Source organism: Ostrea edulis, chromosome 6, assembly GCF_947568905.1.
Source record: "Ostrea edulis chromosome 6, xbOstEdul1.1, whole genome shotgun sequence".
In the NCBI taxonomy this organism is placed as follows: domain Eukaryota; kingdom Metazoa; phylum Mollusca; class Bivalvia; order Ostreida; family Ostreidae; genus Ostrea; species Ostrea edulis.
Window position 1 is genome coordinate 77,063,837 of NC_079169.1, and position 24,888 is coordinate 77,088,724.

The following is a 24,888-nucleotide window of genomic DNA, read 5'->3' on the forward strand; positions in this document are numbered from 1 at the left end:
ACCTACAGTACTTTAGGGGTAGAAATAGGTCAAGCAGTTTTCCAGATTATTTTTTTGGAGGGGGTATGGTCACAGGTATTGCTCTGAAATTTAGTCACAACCTCCCTCTCGGAGAAATACATAATCAGTTCACATTTCAACTTAATTGTTGCACCATGACCTACTTTAGGGTTAAAGTAGATCAAGTGATTTCTTGGACTTTTTATCATCATAGATAGATATTGCACCGACATTTTGTCTTAACCTCACTCTCAGAGAAATACATAGGCTTTTCTATTCAGAATGTGTGTTATATCGATTCAGAGTGCACAATATGCTTCTAGGTTGAATTTCACTGTCCGACGGGCGTATATTGTACCTTTTGCGATACTCTTGTTTAAAATATAAACTAGATTTAAGTACTAAAATGTCATATGGTTGACCCATTCGTTACATTAAACTGTTCCAGTCATTGTATCCTTTGACCTTGATGACGCTCCATACTTGGTAATGATTACGCAGATAGGTTGTACCAGAAAAACTAGTTTGCAACCAAAATGCATTCGTTGTCTATGAAGAAAGCAATGTCAATTTCAAAAGATATATATATTAGAAGAAGAAAATTCAGTGAATGTAAATATTTCTGGATAGTATAATTCAAATCAGAGATATGGTCGAGGATCTCGACACACGAGTGCACGTCAGACTTGCAGACGTCAACGATTTTTTAAGAACAAACTTTGGCTCTTACGATCTTAAAAAACCTAGCACAGTCCAACATTTTTAACATTCATGGTCTCCTTTCCGACCCACGATTTTCACCTATGGATCGATAGGTAGAAAAGCGTTGTGGTGGGTTTTTTTTCTGACGTAGGCCATTTTTGCAGTCAGACCTAAAAAGAATTCATTCTCACTTTAAGAAACTGTGTTTGTTTCATACAAAAAATTATAACTAACATGCCATCTGTCAATGTCGGATGAAAACACTCATGGATTTCCCCTATAAAGCAGCTACAAAAACCGGCTCCATTTCTTGATATCTTGACATTTGTTTATTTTCCTTAATTAAGTGAGGCAGCGCTAGATTTCGACATTTGGCTGTAAATGCATTCTTCGAGAGAAGGGAAACATATTGCTATATGATAAAGAACACTGTCTATTAAAAGTAAGTCAACAACTATGTCAGTCTGACTTGGGCTGAACCAGGAACTTGATATAACACTGTCCGATCATAGTATAGTCCAATTACGTATCAAGATTGCAACATATGTTTAACATATGATTGGATATTCATATGTTAATCATATGTTTAACATACGTTAAACATGACTTTATCGTCATGTGTTGAACATATGTTTTGTACATTTTAATACCAACATTTTATCTACTGTATATTATCAACACATACGCTAAACAAATGTTCGAAAACATATATGCTGTGTGTCCCTTCACGATTATCGTGTTTCAAAACATGCTGAATATGTGTTTAACGTATTCTAAATATATGTTTAATGCGTGTTGAATATAATTATGTTTAATGCATGTTAAACATATGTTTAATATATGTTTAACATATGTTAAAAATGTGTTCAATATAAACATGTTACAATTTTGCATATAGATAATATCGTAAGAAAAACATGTGAATATCATATGAACAAAATATATGTTAAATCATAAAGTAATACAAACATATGTTAGTCATATGTTTGAAAACATACGTTACCTTGAGTGCTCCTTTTATATGATTATCATTTGTTTAAAAACATGTTAATCATACGTTAAACATATGTTGCAATTTTACCAGTATAGCATCACAGATTTCAATTTGCCAACGCGTTAAAATAAAATCTAATAATCGAACCGATACCGGATAGTTGCTAGGTATAGAGAAACGTTTTGGGTTCTTGTTTTTTAAAATGGCACGGAATCAATGGTTTCCAAGTATTACAATTGACTTAATGTTTTTGATAGAGTGACATTAAATTTCTCAGTGACATAGTCCCAACTAAGTAACCCCGTGGGGATCCTGGTAAGATTAGGTCTTCAGTGCCCCTTGCTTGTCGTACGAGTCGACTAAATGGGTCGGTCCTTCGGATGAGATCGCAAAAACCGAGGCCCCGTGTCGCAGCAGGTGTGGCACGATAATGATCCCTCCCTGCGCAAAGGCCGTAAGCGCCGAGCATAGTATTAAGTTTTGCAGCCCTTCACAGGCAATGGTGACGTCTCCATATGAATGAAAGATTTTCGAGTGGGACATTAAACAATATACAACCAAGCAACCAATTAACTACAAGTTTATAATGATGATAGTTACATGGATGATAGAAACAAACTCTAAGGTGGGTAGTACTGTATCCGTGACAGTATTTAGTTACTTCTTAACTTTTGTTGAAATAAAGAGTTTGGGATATCGAAACCCTATAAATTTAGTCCAAAGAAAGTTACCGTATAAGTTTTACATTTCTAAGTTAATTTATTCCGATTGTTTAATATACATGTACCTATTTAAAGCATTGAATGTTGCCTGCATGAAAATGCTCATGTCACCGCCAGGGCATATATCACATCAGTGTACATAACTTTTACCAAAGAACAAATTTAAAAATGTTGTTTTTCATTTTTGATGATCACAATCTACTGTGTAATGTGTTTAAAAGGTTTCACAGAACTTAAGGCTATACATTATGACAGACAAAATACCATTCAATAATTAAATTTGTGTCTGTGCAAAATTACGATGCTAAAATTACAAAATTAAACATTTTACTCCTCCTAGGCACCTGATCCCACCTCCGGTGTGTTCAGGGATCCGTGTTGTCTGATCCCACCTCCGGTGTGTCCAAGGATCCGTGTTTGCCCAACTCTCTATTTTGTATTGCTTATAGGAGATATGAAATTGATTACTGTTCGTTATCTTCACCTTTCACTAGTTTGTTTGCGTAAACATCAATCAAAGTACTGAAAGTACTGAGAAGCACTAGGCTTTGTAATGATGCTATGTGGATATACAAGTTATAATTTGTACAATTAGCATATTAAAACCTAATTTTCAATAATTTACTGCTCTCACATTCTAAAAATACATCAAATCGGATTGATCCCACGTAGATTTCTAAGGAATTTATCTTGTATTTTTATACACCCGCATAAAAACGCGGGCTTATTATGCTATACCGCTGTCGTCCGTCTGTCCCTTTAAATTTGTCTTCGCAACTCCTTCTAAACCTTGTGGGGGATTTTGATGAAACTTGGTATAAAGAAAGATCACAATGTGGAACTGTACATATTGCAAGGGGAGTGTTGTCCAATGATTTTTAAAGGAGTTATGGCCCTTGGACTTAACTTTTTATATTCAAAATACTTTGTCTTCGCAACTCCTCCTAAACTCTTGAACTTCGGGGGACTTTGATGAAACTTGGTACAAAGAAAGATCACAATGTGGAGATGTGCATATTACAAGGAGAATGCTTCACCACTATTTTGAAGGAGTTACGGCCCTTGGACATAGATTTATTTCATGCAAGTACCTTGTCTTCGCAATTCCTCCTAAACTCTTTGGGGGATTTCATTGAAACTTAGTACAATGAAAGATCACAATGTGTAGATGTGCATATTGCAAGGGGAATGCTGTCCCACTATTTTTGAAGGAGTTACAGGCCTTGGACTTAGATTTGTTTAATGCAAAATACATTGTTATTGCAACTCCGACGAAATCCTTTTGTGGATAATTCTTTCTTACTTGTTCAAATTCCTGGGTCAATAATGTATGCGGGCGTATCATGTACCGGTTTAGTGGTGCCCTATTTTTTAAATTGTTTTTACTTTTAATCCTTAAATATTTCACTTCTTAAAACATGTAAAAATATATTTCCTTTTCTCAATTATGCCTGTATGTATACTGGTAATACATATAACAATTATATATGAAATAGATGACTATGTTTACTGTATTATAAATGTATCCAATCCAGGGAGTCCTGGTACCTTAGGTGAGAATTAAGAGAAGATTTTCGCATTCACTGTACATTATAGATATTTATATATGTAACATTCGCAAATTCTATGGTCGTTATAACAATACAACCTATCATTGGGTCAACTGCTGTCTGACGTGTTTCATACCGATTGTTTGGCCGTTCTTGGCACACTGATTTTGACTACGGATTACTCTGGTCAAGATGTAGGGCTTACGGTGAGTATGACCGGTCGATAGAGGATGCTTACTCCTCTAAGACACCTGATCCGACCTCTGGTATATCCAGGGGTCCGTGTTTTCCCAACTCTCTATTTTGTATTGCTTCCACCAATAAAAACTGGGCGCCACCAGATAACTGAAAAAATGTTGAGTGTGGCGGAAAACAAACAATCAATCAATGAATACATGTATGAACAAAGACATAGCATATATATGTTTCCGGTACAATACACTGATGAAAGGTGAAGATGACGAACAGCGATCAATCTCATAACTTCCATAAGCAATACAAAATAGAGAGTTGGGCAAACACTGACCCCTGTATATACCAGAGGTGGGATCAGATGCCTAGGAGGAGTAAGCATCCCCTGTCGACAGGTAATGTGGCATAGCAACAGACGTAGATACCTAATACAGATTCGTTTCAATTACAGTCAAGAGATGATAATGTAATCTGTCTATAAATGACGATCTTTAGTACTCCATTTCATACAAATCAAAGGTAGGCTACTCGGTCCGATGATTTCTGCGCCTACTTGTTTACACAACTTCCAAACCGCGCGCGATTTCTTCCAACCAATACGGTCTTTATAACCTACGCTTCGTGTTTTAAAACGTATTACAAAATATTTGCTTGCTATTGTAGTTTGATGATATCTTAGAAATAATGAGGAGTTATTTGGTATTACTTTGGCATTTTGACAGAAACATAAATGGGTGCGAAGAAGCCCCAGGTGTACATATTGTAGAACTCCATTTATTTGGAATATTTCACTAGCCGATAGGGGTCGTTGATTCAATGACTGTTTAACTCTAATAATCGCTGGCGCATGCGTCCAGCGCTAAAAAGACCAGAGTCTTGTTTACATAACACAGAGTATTGCTCTGATCCTTGCATTAAGAGGGTCCAAATTTTGGTTGTTGACTTTAAATGAGTTATATTTTCAATGTTTATTATCATAAATAACAAAAAAACGTGAAGCTTGATTTTGTTTTGATGTGCTAAAAAATCTTTAAGAAACTCGATTCTAGTCAGTAATGATGATCGATGTTTGCAGTTTGGTCATTTTCTTGGTAATTCGGTTAAGTGTATGTAGATTTATCAAGCTAACACATGGAAAAGTAGCCTTCTGTGTTTGATTTATGGGCTGTTTCTTTTCTTTCTTTCATTTTTATGGTCATTAAATTATGCCAACTTCTATACAAATTATGTAATCCAAAATCATAATTCCTCAATCTTTGCACGTAATCTTCTTTCACATCACTGATGAATGCGTACCAAGGTTGTATGTCCTGTTCAAAGGGATTTCACTCATGTAGAGACATGAACATCTTCGCTAGTTAAGGATTTTCGGTCTGGGGAGCGGAGTGGACCGAAAATTCTTGGCTAGCGAAGATGCTAGATGAAATGCCACAAACTTTGGCCAATGCATGGTGCTCAGTGCCGTGCGTAGTAGTGAGGTGGGTTTTTTTTATCGTGCCAACGCCTATCGTGAAACGATACTTTCGTTATAAATGTCATATCCGAAAGACCCGCGTGACTTTTATTCTAATGCCGGGCGCTTGGCAGGAAGGAGCAGTCACTTCCGGTACGTTAAATGTGTCTTCAGTTCGACGTGACGCTGGGGTTGAGAATCGAATTTGAACGAATGAAATGAGCTTAAACTGCGCAACCGGAAGCCCCCCCCCCTCGGGTGCGCTGCTCAAGCTCGTTTCATTCGTTCAAATATTGAGTATATAAAGGAAACTGAAGCACGATATTGAAAATTATAGATAATGAAATATAAAGATCAGAAGTAATAATGTTAGGGTACATGTAATTAGAAAAGTCATGGAGGACTAAGCAATATTACAGATGTTAAAGAATATACATGCATCGTTCGTGAGAGGGACCAAACTCTCCTTGAAACTCTGCAATCTCCACGCTATGGAGTTGGTGCGACCAGAAATCCTCGACCGTAATGTCACTCAAGTGACTGTGCAAGGTACGGTGCAGCGGTCACTCGCTGCGGTGACTGTGTTTCTATATACGGTAGATTCCTTACACGAGTACTAAAAGACCCCCCACCCCCACCAAAAAAAACCGTACGGTTGCTTCACGGATCACTGGATGTGGGCGGGGCTCATCTATGGTCATTGTTATTTACCTGGCCAAGAGATCAGGATGAGTCGTCAAATCGCGAGAACATAAATTCGCGAGTGCTTTGTTGATCAAGAGTCTTTGCATGTATTTTGGCAATATCAAAATAAAAGCGAGTAATTTTAATTCGCGAGTGAAGCTTCTCGTGAAATTACACGATAATAAATTCCTCGCGTATCTTTAGGAATTTACAATATTCTGATTCACTGTCCGTATCAGAAGAAAAGTTTTCATAACTGTAGCCATCAAACAACGAAATTTCAGAGTCGGTGTCGCTTTCCAGCGCTATACTCCATAATTAAATTACGCGCTGTGTATGTAAGACATGACAAGTCAAAATTCTTGTACTGATGGTTTTTTTATCTTAACGAAAGGGAAAAATATTTCAACGCTGAACATTTCTTATGAGTATACACATTTTCCTCTAAGTACTTAGATCGAACTCACATTGAAAGGTCTCGCAATGAAACTTTTAGGAAATCTTCTCCATTGGCCAATTATATCAATCGGATATTCATCAGTTGGAAATATTTATCTATATCCTTCTTACTGCATGTATGCGAGACACTCAACAGTAAACAAAACTGTATTCTTTTAAGATTGTATGATATGTTAAAAAGATAGAGAGAGAAAATACAGACCCTCTGCGCGCTAGCCTTTTTCACATACAGCTCAAGGCTGAAACATATTTAAGTTCTTTGTCAAAAACCCAATTACATATTTACCGATGTACATTAATTCACTCGTTCCACGTAATCTAGTAATGTATCTTTGTGATCTAGTTGCGCAATATTCACTGGTTGTACTTGCTAATCTCAAATGGCGTCAAATTTTATTTCTCGTTTTCGATTCGTAATATGCATTACTTTCATGAACAAGTGAACAAACAGCCCTGTGACATTTACCTGTACCTAAATATGACAGTAAGTAAAAATGTAGCAAGTGTTTCAAACTTTCTGAACATTGATATGCATTTCTAATCATTAAGTTTTGTAGAAAAGATTTAACAAACACATTGTCGGTTCGGCTTGACTTTTTTAACAAAGTATTTGTCGGTTCAGCTTGATTTTTTTTTTATTCTTTGGCGATGATGTGCGATTTTCAATGCATGTTTTCGACGAGTTTCCAACATCGCATAGAAAAAAATTCGAGTAGAAAATTTGTTTAGATTTTACTCTATTTATTGAAATTATAATTCGTTTCATTATATTTCAGATATTTTACAAAACGCCACCAATTTAATCCCTTTGGCACTTAAAAGGCGTCACTGTGCGCTTAAGGGTTAAGTGACTTCACATCTGTTTTTGACATCAGAAGCAAGCGAATGCATCGGCAAGCGTGACGCATAATTTGTCAATTGTCTAAATAGAATGAAATCAGTAAATCGCTAGAAAAATAAAGCACCTTTTATTTATGGAACAAAATTTTAAATAGAACATATTCACAAAGCACATATTCTCAAAACTTTCATCCGAACACAAATATCTCACAAATATTCTAGTACCCTGTCAGCCATCGCACCCAACAGCAGATCACTCAAATCAGGATTTACAAAATATCGTATGAATTTATTCATATACATGTAAGCTTTCATATATAATATATTCATTGGTGTTTCATATCGAAGCTGCCACATAACGATAAACAAATATATCACAAATCAAAAAGTGATTGTCTCAACAATATAAATGACTTATCTAAGCATACATACAATAGTATTAGATAAGCGACGGCGTCGGCCATTAAACAGTTCTAATTTCTTTTCTTTTTTATCCAATTTATCAACAAAAACTCTTGGTTAATCTAAGTCTTAATTATTTCAAAGAAGGCGTCTTCCGAGCAAATTGACACTTAAAGTAGAAAATGTCAACGGAGCAAAACGTCAGAATTTCTATTCGAGAAGAATATTAAAAACCTTATCACATTATTACGCCTCTATGGTCGCTTCATGCGTTACAAATGAAGCCATTATTCTTTGATTGTGTTCAACGCAGAGATTTTCAAAGACTGAAAACCCATTTGAAACACGGTGTAATAGCTTTTGTAATAAAAACCGGAAGCAAAACAAATCCATGGCTGGAAAACATTACTACTGTCTATATTTACCGTACTGTCCATATAAACCTTTTTTTAAAAAGTGGAATGTAAGAATTAGCAGATCAACAACTTGATATTTACAGGAAGATGAAATTCACAACCGATACAAACCATAAAACAAGAAAAATACAGGAAACGCATTGTACTACATGAAAACAACGAAACATACACACAATTTTACACTCAATCAAATACATGTAGGTATCCTTCCAAAACATTTGGCCTGGAAGTTAAAACTTGTTTGAGCACGTTTTCAAACTCCAACTCCGTGCTCTAAATCGCACTCATACTCAGAAGTGAAGGTTATAGAACTTTTATAAAAAATCATTTTCACACTCAAATGCAGTACATGCTCAAGATTTTTCGAGTATGCATTGAAGCTTGCTCAGAGTTGTACTCAAAACCAGTTTGAGTATGAGTACGATAACGCTTTATAACCTCCAGGCCTGACCCATACTAATAAAACTTCACTGGAGCGAGGAAAGACAATTTGAGACCTCGGTCTTTAAAACATGTAGCTAAATGCTCTGATATAATACTGAAATATAAAAACATTTATGGCAAAAGTAATGTGGACTTTGATATACTAGTATTTACATTTGTACAGAAGGATTTATACTAGCAATTAAACAATCAGTCACATTTCGAAGGTTTGGCAATCTGAAAGACGTTATATAACATATCCATCTCTTTGTTAAACACATAACGTAATAAACATATGTTATGACATGTTTTGGTTTCTCAACTTTGATACTCTAGGCCTGCTGCGAAAAACAGGAGTACGCTAATCACGAATGTCTCATGACTGAAATCTGCAAAAAAAAAGGAGAAATATGTTGACTTTTGAGCGTCATACTGTATTCTCAGTGTTTTGTTGTCAATGTTAGATTTTTTAAAAAATCAAACTTGATATTGTCTTTTTAAAAACTTACGTAAATTCCTGGAAGAGTTGGACTCCTTGTGTTGTTGGTTAGTTGGTCTTGAAGTTTGGAATGTGACCGAAGACGCGTTGGATTCATAGGTCCGACTAGGTAGAGTGGGGTAAGTTATACTACTGGCGGTAGTAGATTGATGGAGATGTTTACAAGATTTGTAGCGCTGAATTTCAGAATATTCCTCGTCACTGAAATGACAGTCGTGAGGACTGTGGAAGTATGGGCTTTTTACTTCTATAATTTTATCTAGGCACACCGGAGCAATATTCCCAACACACAAGAGAAAGTCAACCAGGCTTCTGTCAATAGACAAGATAGGAATGATATTAGATATTATGTAAATTATGTGTATCAACGTCTACATACATATGGTTTTACACTTTTCCCATTATCTCATAAAACACACTGATGTACTGCAGGTATTTACTTACAACATGTATGTGTGTTTTCATGTTTGTTTTCCCTTTATTTCTTAACACTGTGCTTCTTCTTTTTTTCTTCTTTATGTACTGCATTTAAGTTTTGTGTTTAAAGTGGCATATAGGCCCGATGGGCCGGGTGTTTGATTTACTTTTACACTGTCTGTTAACATAAAGTTTGTGAATATACACATGTCACTATAAATAAATAAATTACTACTATTATAATGGAACGCAATTGAAAAAAACCTGCATTTAAAATATCAACATAAAATGACTAACAAATGCTTCAAAGGGGAAAGGAAAAACTTAACAATTGTTTTACACACGGAAACAACTGCGAAATTATCAACTGTGAATCTCAATCTTGACGCTGCTAGAGATTCTGACATTAAAACTGGCATTTGCGACATCATAAAGGCAATTAGATTTTGGAACGCAGTTCAATAGTGAACTACATTCTAGAACGCAGTTCTCCATTCAAAATTGTAAATGCATATAAAAGAACATCAGATTGGAATTTTAGGATGGGTTCAACTCCCACCACTTTGAAAACTTGATGATGGCACTCTCTCTCTCTCTCTCTCTCTCTCTCTCTCTCTCTCTCTCAATGGTTTATTCATAATGCATTATACTTAGTGAATAAACATCAGGGAATAGTATTACAAAAGAACTTACGACTTACAACCAACTTTACTTACTGGAATTTTATCGTTTAATGTCAGATCATTCACTCCAATGCAAAATAGTAAAAAAAAAAAAGTGTTGAAAATCAAGCATCAGAAATGTATTAATTTATTTAATAATAATTGTGGAATACAATTTCAAGACAGGCCACTTTGTCGTAAGTTATTTTGTAAAACGGGCCCCTAGTTCGTAAACATAGAAAACCATCTACCCCGGGGTCTGAAATTTTGAGGGCAAGATATTAGTGGTCAACTCCCACCACAGTTAAAAATGGTAATGGTACTCTCTCTGGTTATAGAGATTCGCTCCACCAATTTTTATTCATAATGCATTGGCCTTAATGAATACACATCGGGTTCGGAAATATAGAAGACCCCCTACTCCAGGACCTAAAATTTTGATGGTAGGATATTAATGATCAACTCCCACAACTGTGAAAAATTGGTAATGGTACTCTCTCTAGTTATGGAGATCCACCCCTTCAATTTTTATTCATAGTGATTACACTTAGTGAATAAACATTGTGCACGGAAACATTGAAGAACCCCTGTCCCAGGGCCTGAAATTCTGAGGGTAAAAGATATTAGCTATCAACTTCCGCCACTGTAAAAACCAACAGTGATGGTACTCTCTCTCTCTCTCTCTCTGGTTGTGGAGATCCGTCCTATTAAGTTTAATTCATAATGCAACAGGGGATGCTTACTCCTCCTAGGCACCTGATCCCACCTCTGGTGTGTCCAGGGGTCCGTGTTTGCCCAACTATCTATTTTGTATTGCTTGTGGGAGTTATGAGATTGATCACTGTTCGTTATCTTCACCTTGCATATACATTACACATAGTTTCCCGAGGGGATCCGGGTAAGAATACGTCCTCAGTACCCCCATCGTCGTTAGCCACGGCTACTGAGTCCGGTAGTACCTACCCTATCTCAAACTGTGGCTGCATGATCAGCGAAACTCTCGATGTTCATGAATATTCATGAAATGACGCAATATTTTTTTTGACCAATCACAGTCACAATGACAGATTTCCGATATTTTAATGGCTGCGCCCAAAACTAAAACATGCAGTATTTGTTTATAAGTAATAATGGACAAAAAAGGCCACAGATCCCTGTTTACAGAAGCAAGTAGAGTTTATAAGTATTTATTAAATGAAATTCGCATTAACAACAGTGGACGGTTACGCTAATTCCCAATATATATTTTTTTAACATTATTACGCTTGTAAATTCTGTGTTGATAAACTTAATCGTATTCTCAAACTTGATGAGGAAATTCGGGGTAAAGTGGATGTATTGAAATCTGAAAGACTAGAGTTGATCACACAATTACTTAAAGAGAGCGGCGTGGTTACGTATATTATATGGTAATACACTGGTGAAGTCCACAAAGAAGAGTTCATTAGTTACAACAGCTAAAAAGTATCCAGTTTGTTCTCAATCAGCATTCCTCGGATTATTCCGCTGCGAGCAAGCAATGACCTCCGAATGATTTTCTTCCCACCAAAAAAAAAATATAAAAAAAATCGTGGAAGCTCACCGATTAGTTGACTACTGAACATATATATTCATGAAGTCGAGGATTTTTTTAACCATACTCCCACGGCATTTGACGTAGTGTAAACGGAGACAATAGGCGTGGTTTGCGACGATGCAGTACCCCTTGCTTGTTGTAAGAGGCGACTAAATGGGGCAGTCCTTCGGACGAGACCGCAAAAACCGAGGTCCCCTGTCACAGCAGGTGTGGCACGATAAAGACCCCTCCCTGCTCAACCGTAAGCGCCAAGCATAGGCCTAAATATTGCAGCCCTTCACCAGCAATGGTGACGTCTCCATATGAGTTAGAATTCCCAAGAGTCCCTTTTGGGAATTCTATCTCATATGGAGACGTCACCATATAAACAATATACAATCAAACAACCAGAGGGAGTACCATCACCATTTTTTTCACAGAGGCGGGAGTCAACCACTAACATCTTACCCTCAAACTTTCAGGTCCATTCTCTACCCAGAGTTCCGTGCGCTCCTCGCACTAGCGTAACGCGCCCTCTGGTGAGAGAATGCTTTCAGGTCCCGAGGTAAGGGTCTTCTGAGTTTCCAAACTCGATGTTTATTCACTAAGTGTTATGAAAAGGTGAAGATGTAAGGAAGAGTGATGAATCTCATAACAAAACTAGGAGTTGGACAAACATGAACCCCTGCATTATGAATAAAAATTGCTGGGGCGAATCTATACAACTAGAGAGAGTACCATCACCATTTTTTCACAGTGGTGGGAGTTGAGCACTAATCCCATCCTTTTCTATTCATACAGAATTTTGAATTGCGAATAGTGAACTGCGAACTGCATTCCAAAATTTAATTGCCCGTCAAAACATTTAACCAGTTTACAATCGTTATCAACATGGTAAAGTTATTTTAGAAATGGCTAATCATAACTCGGAGCAAGGTTCAGGTCCATTACAGTTCGAGAATGTTCTTTACACGATGAAGCTAAAGTTGATGACGACTTGCTTAGTCTCTCAGATATAGCGTATTATTCTTTGGACAACTATTGAAGTACACCTAGATATAATGTAAAAAGATACCGACTGGTATAGAAAATTTTACGATGCAGTAGGTTGAATCTGGTAAAAAAAATATTTAGTATAGATCTTGACATATCCTACGTAGGATGTGCAACATTGAAGAGTTAATCTTGACATGCATTTAATGTATTCCTCACAGAATAGAAGGATAGACTTTTTCATCAGCTTTCATTTGCAGCAAGTCACCCTCAGGTATTTGGGTTTCTTTGACGTTCGAATGAATTTAAAAGTCTTCCTAAATATTGTTGAACGAGAGAGCGAAGTTATCTTCTTTTTTTTTTTTTAATTTAGACATGGAATCAACATGGACGCCCTTTCCCTTTAAATAAAATACCGTTATTGCCAAACTTTAGATATGAGGGACACTGTATTTCCATACATACGACTTGAATAATGGCAACTTTTTATATCTATAAACATTCATACACCTCAATAGGTTCCATTGAAAGGTTAAACTACAAACTCCTAACTATGCAATATAACATCACAATTCTACTTTATTGGTACATTGCATGCGTCAATACATACCGACATAAGTTTGTATTGTTGTGACTAGAATCTAATTCTGTTTCATATTTCGTCACCCTATCGTCGTATTCTTTGCAACCAGTTTGAATATCATATATCTTGTCATCGCAGGTTCCAGTGCAGACATTTGCATCTGCAATAATCAATGTAAAAACACAGTGAACCCAAGATTAATTCGCAAAGTACATGTATATGGTAATGATTGTGAAGTTTTGACTACTATTTTTAAAATACAGTACGAGATACATGTTTAAACAATTTTACAGAATATCTTTTAGTGTTGACTTGTAGTTCAAAACGTGTACCTCTTTTGCGTAAAAACTATATCATTCGTACGATGTATCACATTTAGAAATGTCTTGTTTATGTCACAGGTAGAAATACCTCGTTCGTATCACATGTAGAGATACTTAGCTCTTGTCACATATGGAGTTACATTTATTCTTGAAGCATATAGATATATCTCGTTTGTTTCACATGTACCGTAGAGAAATATCGCTTGTTTCACATGTAGAGATATGTTGTTCTTGCTATATACAGAGACACGTTGGTGCATATATATATATATATATATATATATATATATATATATATACAAAGCACTAAAATGACGAACGACACGAACAACCTGATTGTCAAATTTTCGGGACGACCCGTCCCTTCTTCAGGACAAACGAAAAGAATTACATAATGTGACCAATACCAACAGAGAATAATAACAAAAACTACATCTCGTGTCGTTGGTCATTTTAGTGCTTTGTATAATTTTTTGTATTTGACCTTGTATCCATGTTGTGGATCCGACACTCTGAGGTATCGGGTGTTGTTGGAACTTTAGTGCTTTTATATATATATATATATATATATATATATATATATATATATATATATAAAGATATAATTGTTTTGAACTATCTTTCGAAGTAACGGATACCATTTCTTTTACACATCTAGTAATTCTCTATTTACAGATGTTTATACAGTTTAGTTATCAGCCAAGTATACACTAATTCCGTGATTTTCTCGTGCTATAATGTGATCTTTCAAATAGGCTAGGACTAAATCATTATATACGCTTTACACTACTTTTACGTATGCATTTTCACCCAACAATAAAACTTTTGTGTGCCTATAGACATTGCTATCAGAAATACATTCCATTTTCAAAGTCGTTTATCTGTCTCTACCCATTCCTTTGTAATATTTTCAAACAAGATGAACTCTTGCAGATATAAATCTATTTTACGACATGTGCGCCGCACTCTTTTTCAAATTTTTTAACTCTTAAAAATCATGCGCAGAGATTGCATCTACATCAGAGATTTCCGGGGGGAAATTCATCGTTTGGGTGAAACCGACGTCTGTCCCTCTTCACGATTTTTTTGTCAATTAAACAAACTAAACATCATACATGGTGCGAAAAGATATATTTCAGAATCACATACTAGTAGTTTTGTGATATAGAAAAAATAATCATGGTCTTGGGAATTTAATTTTGTGGTTTAAGACTGTTATTCTCTACTAGAGTTCGGTTTCTCGTGGACGATTTAAATTCTTGAGTATACACACACAACGAAAGAAACGAAAATTAAACTTGCACGAAAATGAATTATTTTACTGTACAAAACGTATGTAATTGTAATGTGAGAGCATGAAAATGAATTATTTTACTGTATATATTTTGTGACATTCATGCTAATTCAATTCAAAGTAAGCCAAAGACAGAAGATATTACTGATCTATGAAGGAAACATTTTATTCAAAAGATGTGAAGGAAAATATTCAATCATTGATTATAATGTATTTTCATCATTCATATTGCCTGCTATCATACATTGTATTCAATTGTCATTCTTTGTCAAGTTTTGCTTTAAACTGATAACTATACAAATAAATGTTCATGATTATAATGATGGTCAAAGGGTCACTGGGTCCACACCAGGTCACTTTCCCTTGAGGTAAATAGCATGCGACACACGACATAAAAGCTTACTTCCCACACCAACGAATTCCATTACGATCTGAAAGAACCCGTATTGAACTTGCCACGATAATTTCCCTCAGGCAACAGTCGGCGGAATTACGATTCCAGACGTCGAAGCACGTGTATCGATTGTATCTGGAGGGGTGGTAAATGGGTTATAATTTAGCTCTTATATTTTTTTTTTTAACGAATTGCAATCATCGATGGGATTTGTGGTCTAATTATAGGCCCTATCGTTTATACATGATCTATTCTAGACTTGATTTAAATTTTCGTTCAGCCATGAACTTTGACCGGGTGGATCTATAAGTCATGTTTGGAAGCACTGGGTAATTCCTTTTAATAATTGATGTCAGGGAGACAAATGACTTAAATAAATTGTTTCCATTTGTGTTTGAATGGCCTGAAATATATGGAAAATTAAACATCTTACGGATGAAAGCAAACAAAACCCTGAATCATTCGTCAAAGGGAAAAACGTCTCCTTATGTTTTATCGTGTCCTCGGCGAAAATCAAACAACTTTATCTGAAAGTAAATGTCAAAAGGGTCAGTGTCTGTCGTTCTAAATGAACAACATTGACTTCCTGTCAAGTGTAGCCCGACAAAGAAACGGATGCCTGTGTGACCCTAGTAACCGCCATTGGAAAGATCAATGTGGTCTTTCATAATAATCAGATGAATAGATAATTAAATAAATAGTAAATAAGGTTTCGATCGGCCACTTTACTTTATAAAATACGTGTATCGTAAATTCTCATCTAGAAACATTTTCATACCAATGCAATCATTAGACACGAGTTTTATGTTCAGTTTGTTTCTTTCTTTCAACAACAAATTCAATTTAAACCCATCGTACGGTCTACCTCCAACACACAATTCCACAACATGTCTAACCTTGAGATTATTTTTAACTGAGCCAACGAAGTGTTGTTTTTTTCTGACAAATGAAAAACATTTTGTAATGCATAGACTGTTTAATCAACAAAATGTATTTCGTTGCAGAGACGTTTGTGAAATATTCTTTAAAAGACTATAGAGAAATCTTTTATTATATGATTGAATAGTTTTGAGCTTTCTGAAGGCTGAGATCCAACGCACAAGAAAAAATAGTCACCTCTACGTGCTTTCGAGGTAAACATAACATTTGATTTTTCCAACATAGGACCAAAAATATCAGGAATTTCTAAATCAATACGATGGGTTTTTATTTTTTGGTTTCCCAATGAAAAGTCGAATCTCCAATCACTTTCGACCGAGTCTTGCACTCTAACTGTAAACAAAGGTGACCGACCAAGCATCGTTTCGTAAGCTCTAGTAGTCGATTTCGATATCCTAGTTTATTCAATCACATACTAACACAATTATTGACACTTTGAAGTACAATATTCACCGAGCCTATAGGACGAAGTGAATGTAGCTAAAACATAGTATTAACCTCATAAACAACATTGATCGTATTTTTTCACTGACACCTATAATACCCCACTCTAACTACTGAAAAATACTTTCTTGAGCTTTTTGTATAGCCTTATTCATCTGTATGAAAGACACTAATGGTTTTGTCGTTTGTATCAAATTTTCAGGTTTCAAAATAGATGAATCAATTCTTGATTTCTTTATTTATTTCATATTAATGCCAATATCATTTTATCATTTTTCTCCTTACAAATTTTAGCCGCAATCTGTATATTAAAAAGCGGTTTGAATTTATGAAACGCAGAGACAAAGGCTTTGAAAATATCAATATTTTCATATCCATGTCTCTCAGCAAAACTATAAACAGCAGCTAAAAGTACACTACAGTCTAATGGATAGAGCTTTCTGATGTATTTTCGGTATTCGTTATTGAGAAGATTTTCATATCTATCGACATTTCGTGTTCTTTAATGCCCAGGTACAGAGATGATCAGTACCCTTCCTTTCCAATGCAAGGTGAAGATAACGAACAGTGATCAATCTCATAACTCCTACAAGCAATACAAATTAGATAGTTGGGCAAACACGGACCCCTGGACACACCAGAGGTGGGATCAGGTGCCTAGGATGAGTAAGCATCCCCTGTTGACCGGTCACAACCGCCGTGAGCCCCATATCCCGATCAGGCAAACGGAGTTATCCGCAGTCAAAATCAGTGTGCCAAGAACGGCTTAACAATCGATATGAAACACGTCAGACAGCATTTGACCCAATGCGAGGTTGTACTATCATAGTTCTCGATACATATTCCATAAAGTCAAACTTAACCCTTTAACTTTTCGGGAAACTAGTGCAGGACTTAAAACAACACATAGGTGGGTATTTTCTTCTATATCACAAAATTTATAACACGAAATAACAATTGCTGGTACATTCCAAAAATGATATCGAAAAGGAAAAGCCATAATCAAAGGGAACTCGACTTCGTTATTTGTGGTCTTGTAAAGACTAAAATATCGCCAACTCAGCGAAAACCACCCAAAATCAATCAAATATGCAAGTCTGATATATACGCAAACAACCGTGTCAATCCAGTAAGGTCCTAGCATATTTCCGCCCGATATGTTATCAACGATCCTCGAAGAGACCTTTAAAAAATTATTAAACATCTTAAAACAATCATTAAAATGACTGTCTGCTGAAAGTACAATGTGCTTGCAGTAGATTTGTAACAAAGATTTGTATTCTTATGAGGCATTAAATAAACATTTGTCTGAAGAGTTCCACTCAGATTATCGAATAGTATAGTGAGCACACATTATATTCGCTCTTCTTCACTCTTTGATCTCAAGTCCGTACATCGTAAACCGATCTCAGTGGTATGAAACCACGGTGAACGTAGTTACTTTATAGGTGATAGGTAATTGGATTGAGAAACTTTTAAAGTACCACAAGAGATGCTAAGGTGTAATATTATATACCACATCAATCTTAAAAAGAAATCAATTGACAGTTTATGAAATGTAATATTTATCATAAAAACTACAGATATTATCAGGTACGGCTCAGAAGTATTTATACTTAACTGTCGGGACGTGGGTTTTCTATATCAGAAAGTATGCCGTATTTCTTTCAGATATTTTGTCTTATACACCTGACAGCTTTTCTAGTTTGATTCGAGCCTCGCATATATCCGATGATAATGTGTTGGGGGAGGAAACCACATGAAATGCCGTAGTAAATAGAAGGATATTCCAAATATTTACTAGTCGAATATGTGGAGAATTGTTCTTTTCATGTTTGCACGTGTGTTCTGGTACATGTATTAGCAGTAAACTTGTCAAAAATATGTAGTAAACGTGTGGAACATTGTTTTTGTATGATTTTAGGTATACATCGAAGTCGTGTTCCGGGGAGGGGGGGGGGGGTATATGCGATACCAACCGAAACGAAACTAAATGATACGGAATTTACCGAAACGAAACCAAAATAAATAGAAACGAAATAAAAGCGAAACTAAACTAGAGAGAAGTTGGAACCAGTAAAATAAACCTTACTTCATGTTAGCAAACCAGGCTATTGTTAGCCTCTACCTTTATAGAACAATCTCACACGGGCAGCGTCAAAATGCCGCCTCTGATATCTATATAAATAGATGTCAACCTAGATTCTGGGTGTTTCATATCTTTTATAACGGACAAAGGCTCAAACATAACCATCTACAATAATAGCCCAGTAAATAGATTTACATATTAAAGTTTTTCCGATATCAATCGATGGCATGTTTCTGGTTTGGTTATAAAGAGTATTTTGACGAATAAGTTCATGATTACATTTGCATTGCTCAAAAAAGCAGAAACGGTATGGGTTCTATTTTCTCTTTTATAAACTGTTTTTCATTACAATTTTAGAAGCAGTTCATTAAAAATCTAAGCTAAACTTTTTATAAATGTAAAGGCCCGTTGGGATAAGATATTGTTCTAAGCCTCGGAAATTATACCGAATAATGGAGAAGCTGTTTCCGGGAATATTTGGTCCACAAACGTGATTGGGTCTGAAACTAACCATTGTTTCGATTTTAGAGGAAGGCTGTACATGTCCGCGAAGTCTGCATATCGGGTTACAAGATGATAGCATCTATTATGAGTAAGATTATACATTTATACCTAGAATAAGACACATACATGAAACAGGTTTGTCATATTACTTCACGTAAACAAAACTAAATCTGACAGCATATATAAAAACTATGATCTTTACTCGAAGGTATGCCTTTTTCTTCTTTATCAATGAGTAATTGGAGAGGAGCATTATCGTAGGCGTTTTCCACATAGCTTCAGGGGATAATCTTACCACAATTCAAATAATTATTCTCTTACATAATCGGTTTAGAATGCGCATGGAAAAGTCAACAAGATCATTCTACTATTTTATTTTATTTTAAAAAAAAAAAAAAGATTTTAAAATTTCCCTATTTTCTTCAATAAATGCAAGTAAATATATAACACAACTCAATACATGTACAAGCTTTTAAATTTTTCTGTAGGGATATTTTGTTTCCTAAGGAAGACAGATTTTTGAATTTCTATCGGGGAAAAATCCCAAAAGATTTTGTTAAAATCGCGCAGGAAGTTTTCTTTCTCGAGTTTTTTTTTTCAAAGTTGAATTTCTCAGAAGCCAGGTGAGAGTCACTTGTGATGCAAGTAGTTAATAACACCTATGATTTTCTAGGAAAAGTATTAAAAAACAAACAAACCTTACTTAAAAAGCCCCCACAACAAACAAACCTGTGTGGGTTGAATTTTATTCAAAGTCGTGTTAAATATGCAATAAGATTTTCCGGCTGTAATATTATTCAATATTGACAAACAAGCCAACTATTCCATATGTGACAGCATTTTGATTTCTAATTCATCACAGGTCATCGTCTGGGGGAAATCGATTCAACGACTGATGTTAATAACCAGAATGTAATTGCAATTAATATACATGATTGTTAAACACATTATCAATTTCTGCCTAGGGATAGGCGAAGTCGACTCTAGCATAGAAGTCTGAGATTCATATGGCCATGGGTTGAAAGCATGAATAAGCAAAAGAAAATAAGGGGAGGTTTTTTACTTCCTACCACATTAGTTTCGTAACTTTGTTAATTCATTTTCGACAATTTTCTCGATTTTTCTTTTCAGACTACATTAGTAACAAACAAGGATCATTATGTCCAATAAAGATGCTAGTGGCTGTGTAAAAATCAGACGAGTCTGATGCAGTTTTTGTTGAAAATTATCAATATACAAACTGTTATCCTAAGTAAAAGAGGCGTGATTGACAATCTAGACATTTATTTGTGAAATATGAGGAAACAATCCATAATGAATTCGCTTGCTCAGCAATTGTAAACAATTTATATCACATAACAAGACAACTTACGTCTGATCCTGAAAAAACCCAGAAAATAAGAAAAAAATAAATAAATGGCATGGTATAAGCAGACTTACGAAACTTACACCCATCTTTTTTTTTTAAATTATCTTCGAAGAACTATGCTTGCAAAAATCAATTATTATTATTATTATTATTTTTACAAAACGCAGTTTGTTGAGCTTAAATTATGTTCACACGTTAGTAATTGTCGTTCTTCCATTTTGGTTTTTAACTTGAGGGGAAAATGTCGAGATCCAAATGACTGCATAACGAGACATAAACCACGCGTTCAAACATTTTCAGATTGTTTATTCATTATATAAGTAAGGGAGCACTACAGATCGCTGATACAGCAATACACACAGAAGACGGCCAAAGCGTTTACTTTTACTTCAGTTCATGTATCTGGTGCAAGATAATTGAGTACATCTTTCTATCTATATATATTTTTTTGGAAGCTTATCATTTCGAATGCAGAACTGGGTTTTTACAGAAGACAATATCTCTATACTTTCATCGTCAAACTGCTGAGCTTGAGTGCATGTCAAGCGCTGTTCTCTCGTAATGCCATCGAGTTTTAAATATCGATTTCCACGTTTCCCATACTGCAAAGCCGCAGAGTATCAAAACAATAATAAGAACGGTTTGATATTTGAAAGGTGTTATGCAATACGAAGTCGCCAAGGACAAATAATTGAATCAAAACACTGAATTTGAAATGAAAACTTACCTGTTACGGACACATGGCAGGTAACTATTATGATCTCTAAAAACATATATGTCTTAAGTAGACAATCCAGAAATGAACATCCTCGACATAATATTCTCATACTGTTTTCCGGATTATACTCCACTAGAGGTATGTAAAAACACTGCGACAATACCGTCTACCGTTTCATCACGAGCACCTACAATGTATATGCATTTAAAATGACACACGACACGAGGCAACACCTGTAACAAGTGCAAATAAAATATTTTTATCAGTGTTTAAACATGAGTCAACGAATCATGGATTCCGGACGAAGAACGGGGGAGAGTTCATGTCACGATACACTGGACTTGTGAAAATACGAGCCATTTTCTAGATTTTCTGCCGTGTATGAGTATGAGCGCTTGTACCTCACTAAGGCATAGGACGAGAATCGACCGAGTCTGTCAGTGCTTTCAGACAACACAGAGGAGATTTGTGCAGCAAGGTCTGATAGTAGTAATATTCCTAGAATAAATGCTGATCTTTGTGTACAGTTGTAAACATTTCGATGAATTCTAATTATTTTTTATCGAAGATTGATATTTTGCACAAAGGAATAATCGAGAAGAAAAATATCTTACATTAGCCGCATATTCCATTTGTGCGTTGTGGTATTTTATTTCACATTAAATACTTAAATTCTTGAGCACTTGCTTACTGTTCAAAGAAATTTCTGTAATTATCTGCATATGATCAGAAAATCACGGTCCATACCCTACCTCGAAGCGAATACTTCGTGACTTTGACATTAATTTTCCATACTCTCGAAGAACATCGACACAACATATCTTTAGACTGTATCAAAAATGAGTACCAGGATTCATAAATTTCCCGTTTATATAAACACTTAAGTTTGTGGATTTTATATCCCTGCACTCAGGTCTAAAAATAATTTGAAATTTCACCATAAGGATAGCTCTCAACATATAATGGTGATTGAGTGAGTCACAACGAGCTAGTACATCGATGTATACCGATCCATAAATTGTTGATATTCTCGAATTTTTGTGGCTGATGACGGACAGAGAAAGATTTTTAAACCAATATGATATTGCAAGAGTATATCATGTAATGATTATTTTCTTCATAGAGAGCATATTTACGATTTCAAAAATCGATTTTTTTTTAAAATATGGAGTATGTCATCACATTTTACTTTATGTGCCCCTCCCTACGAAGTACGGTACATGTAGTAACTAAAACCCGGCCCCGGCTATTGGCCCCGTTTTTTACCTGTCGGTTCCCCCCCAGAGTTTTCACATTAGTTTACATAAGGAGAAAATAATATGATCAAACAACTATTAGAATACATGCATGAAAATGTCATATCTATATTAACTAGAAATGGGGTTCATATATTCTGAGATATTCTTTTTATCGACATTAGTGAGAAACTAAAACTCCAAGAAAGAACATCCAGGAATAACAACATTATGGCAGTACAAATTCCATCATGTCGAACATCAGTGAGGAAGGAATCATTCTACCACACATTAAGAGGTGGAATACCTTACCACCTCTACTGTGATGGCTCCGAGCCTTCTCCGTCAATGAGCTACTGGTTGTATTTGTTTTTAAACTCGCCTGTAAATAGACCTTCAGCAATATATTTGTATTAACATGAGCACACCCAACAGCGGCATAATAGCCATCATTTTGACGGTGGCTGCTTACTGGTAGAAGTAACAAGGGTACCGACAACGGTACATAATACGCCCTTGGAAAGCTAGTAGGCTATAGGGCGTTTTTCTTATACCATGATTAGTAGAACTTGCCTTCAAGTAGTATCAGCAATCATCAGGGTACAACATACTTTCTTTGCATCGAAAAAGCAAGACAAATCATGTACTCTATGTAATATTTTTACTTCGCATAAGATCACTGTCATGATCGTGTGCAGGATTGGACAAAACAAGATGGCAGACGGCATTTCCAAACAAAGGTAGGCTCTTAAAACTCTTCATTTTACCGACTTATTAGACGACGAATTAATGAATTTAAAACACTTCCTGGCCAGGGAGGCATCATTAAGTTCATTGGTTGTTGGAATTCTTACTCATGTACACGTACAACTCTAAATTCATTGATCGAAGTTGACGATGTTGCCTCGATAGAATTCGAAGCGGGCGAAGATGTTTCTAATAATGTTTTCATGCATTTTAAGAAAGATACTTTAGGTAAAATAGACTCTGCACATACCTTTTAATGAAAACTTGAACCAATGTATGCGATTTGTCCCTGAAATTGCCTTGGTTAAATAGATATCTTGACTTGAACATTTGCTAATGTGCAGGATTGGACTATGGTCGTTTCCACGATAAACGTTCGATTTTGGTTCAGGATTGGACCCTTTCTTAAATACATGCATTTTTTTCTTACAGATCCATTCAGGAGCGGACTTCCTTAAGCTTAAAAGTTGCAAGTGAATGAAGTGTGTTCTATTTTATGTCTCCTAATAAAACCATGGTTTTGACAAACCTAAAAGAGCACGTGGAGCAAGGAACTATCAGTAAGCCGGAAGAGCCAGCTCGAAAATCTTTACGTGTTTGAGAATTGCACCGCGCAAATGAATCTAAAGTTCTGCCACACGTTAGAAGGAGCCTTGTTCTCGAAGATCAACATGTTGAAAAGTCTTCATTTTGCAGAAGCAAATACATTTATATTGTATATACACATTTAGACCATGTTCGATTCCCAACCACTTAACATTTGTGATATCTGCATGGAATTATTAAAACTGAGCATGGTTTGACGTATAATAATCTCTTCAAGCATGATGGTTTACATTTCACAAAGCTGTTCAATGACAATAAAGACAATAAGATGTTGAGGTGTTCATGTTTTCAATACTTAATCATCTGTCCACATGCACTTGTGCCTTTCATGTGTATGCTTCTGCTGGAACCAGTTTTGATTGTTAAAACGGGATTTATTATCTTTTGAAAAAAAATTCCTTATCATTTTAATTCTAATAATCTTGAGTGCATATGTCGTGAAAGATATCGAGGCCAATTCACTTACAAGGATAATTACTTACGGTAGTAAATATCAGCATTTTTGTATTTTAAAACCTTTCGTTTCTTGTAATTACATTGAATTCAACCTTGGAGTGCATATACTGATGAAAGAAAATAACAAGGTGTGTTTGTGAAACACAAATGCCCCCGATAATGGCCAATTCCGAAGATGGCCAAGGTCACAAGGGCAAATATCTTGGTACCAGTAGAAAGATCTT

The 24,888-nt window shown here is 35.6% G+C and overlaps 1 protein-coding gene and 1 long non-coding RNA gene across 6 annotated transcripts; one reads left to right on the forward strand and one right to left on the reverse strand.

The window, feature by feature from the left end:
• Positions 1 to 7,708: 7,708 nt before the first annotated feature.
• On the reverse strand, positions 7,709 to 22,895 carry LOC125646000 (uncharacterized). Of its 5 annotated transcripts, none has more exons than XM_056140834.1 (5): positions 22,373 to 22,511; positions 21,630 to 21,807; positions 13,574 to 13,706; positions 9,347 to 9,648; positions 7,709 to 9,226 (listed from the first exon to the last, which is right to left on the reverse strand). In XM_056140834.1, exons 2-5 carry the CDS (start codon positions 21,727 to 21,729, stop codon positions 9,156 to 9,158), a joined length of 606 nt encoding a protein of 201 aa, XP_055996809.1. In that variant the 5' UTR covers positions 21,730 to 21,807; positions 22,373 to 22,511; the 3' UTR covers positions 7,709 to 9,155. The 5 variants fall into 5 exon arrangements, with proteins under 5 accessions (XP_055996809.1, XP_055996810.1, XP_055996808.1 ...); XM_056140835.1 differs by having other exon boundaries at positions 22,312 to 22,462; XM_056140833.1 differs by lacking the exon at positions 22,373 to 22,511 and adding an exon at positions 22,022 to 22,165.
• A 73-nt stretch (positions 22,896 to 22,968) lies between these two features.
• LOC130046964 (uncharacterized) lies at positions 22,969 to 24,481 on the forward strand. Its single transcript, XR_008796041.1, has 2 exons — positions 22,969 to 23,595; positions 24,035 to 24,481. It is a non-coding gene; the product is annotated as an uncharacterized LOC130046964 (long non-coding RNA).
• Positions 24,482 to 24,888: the final 407 nt, after the last annotated feature.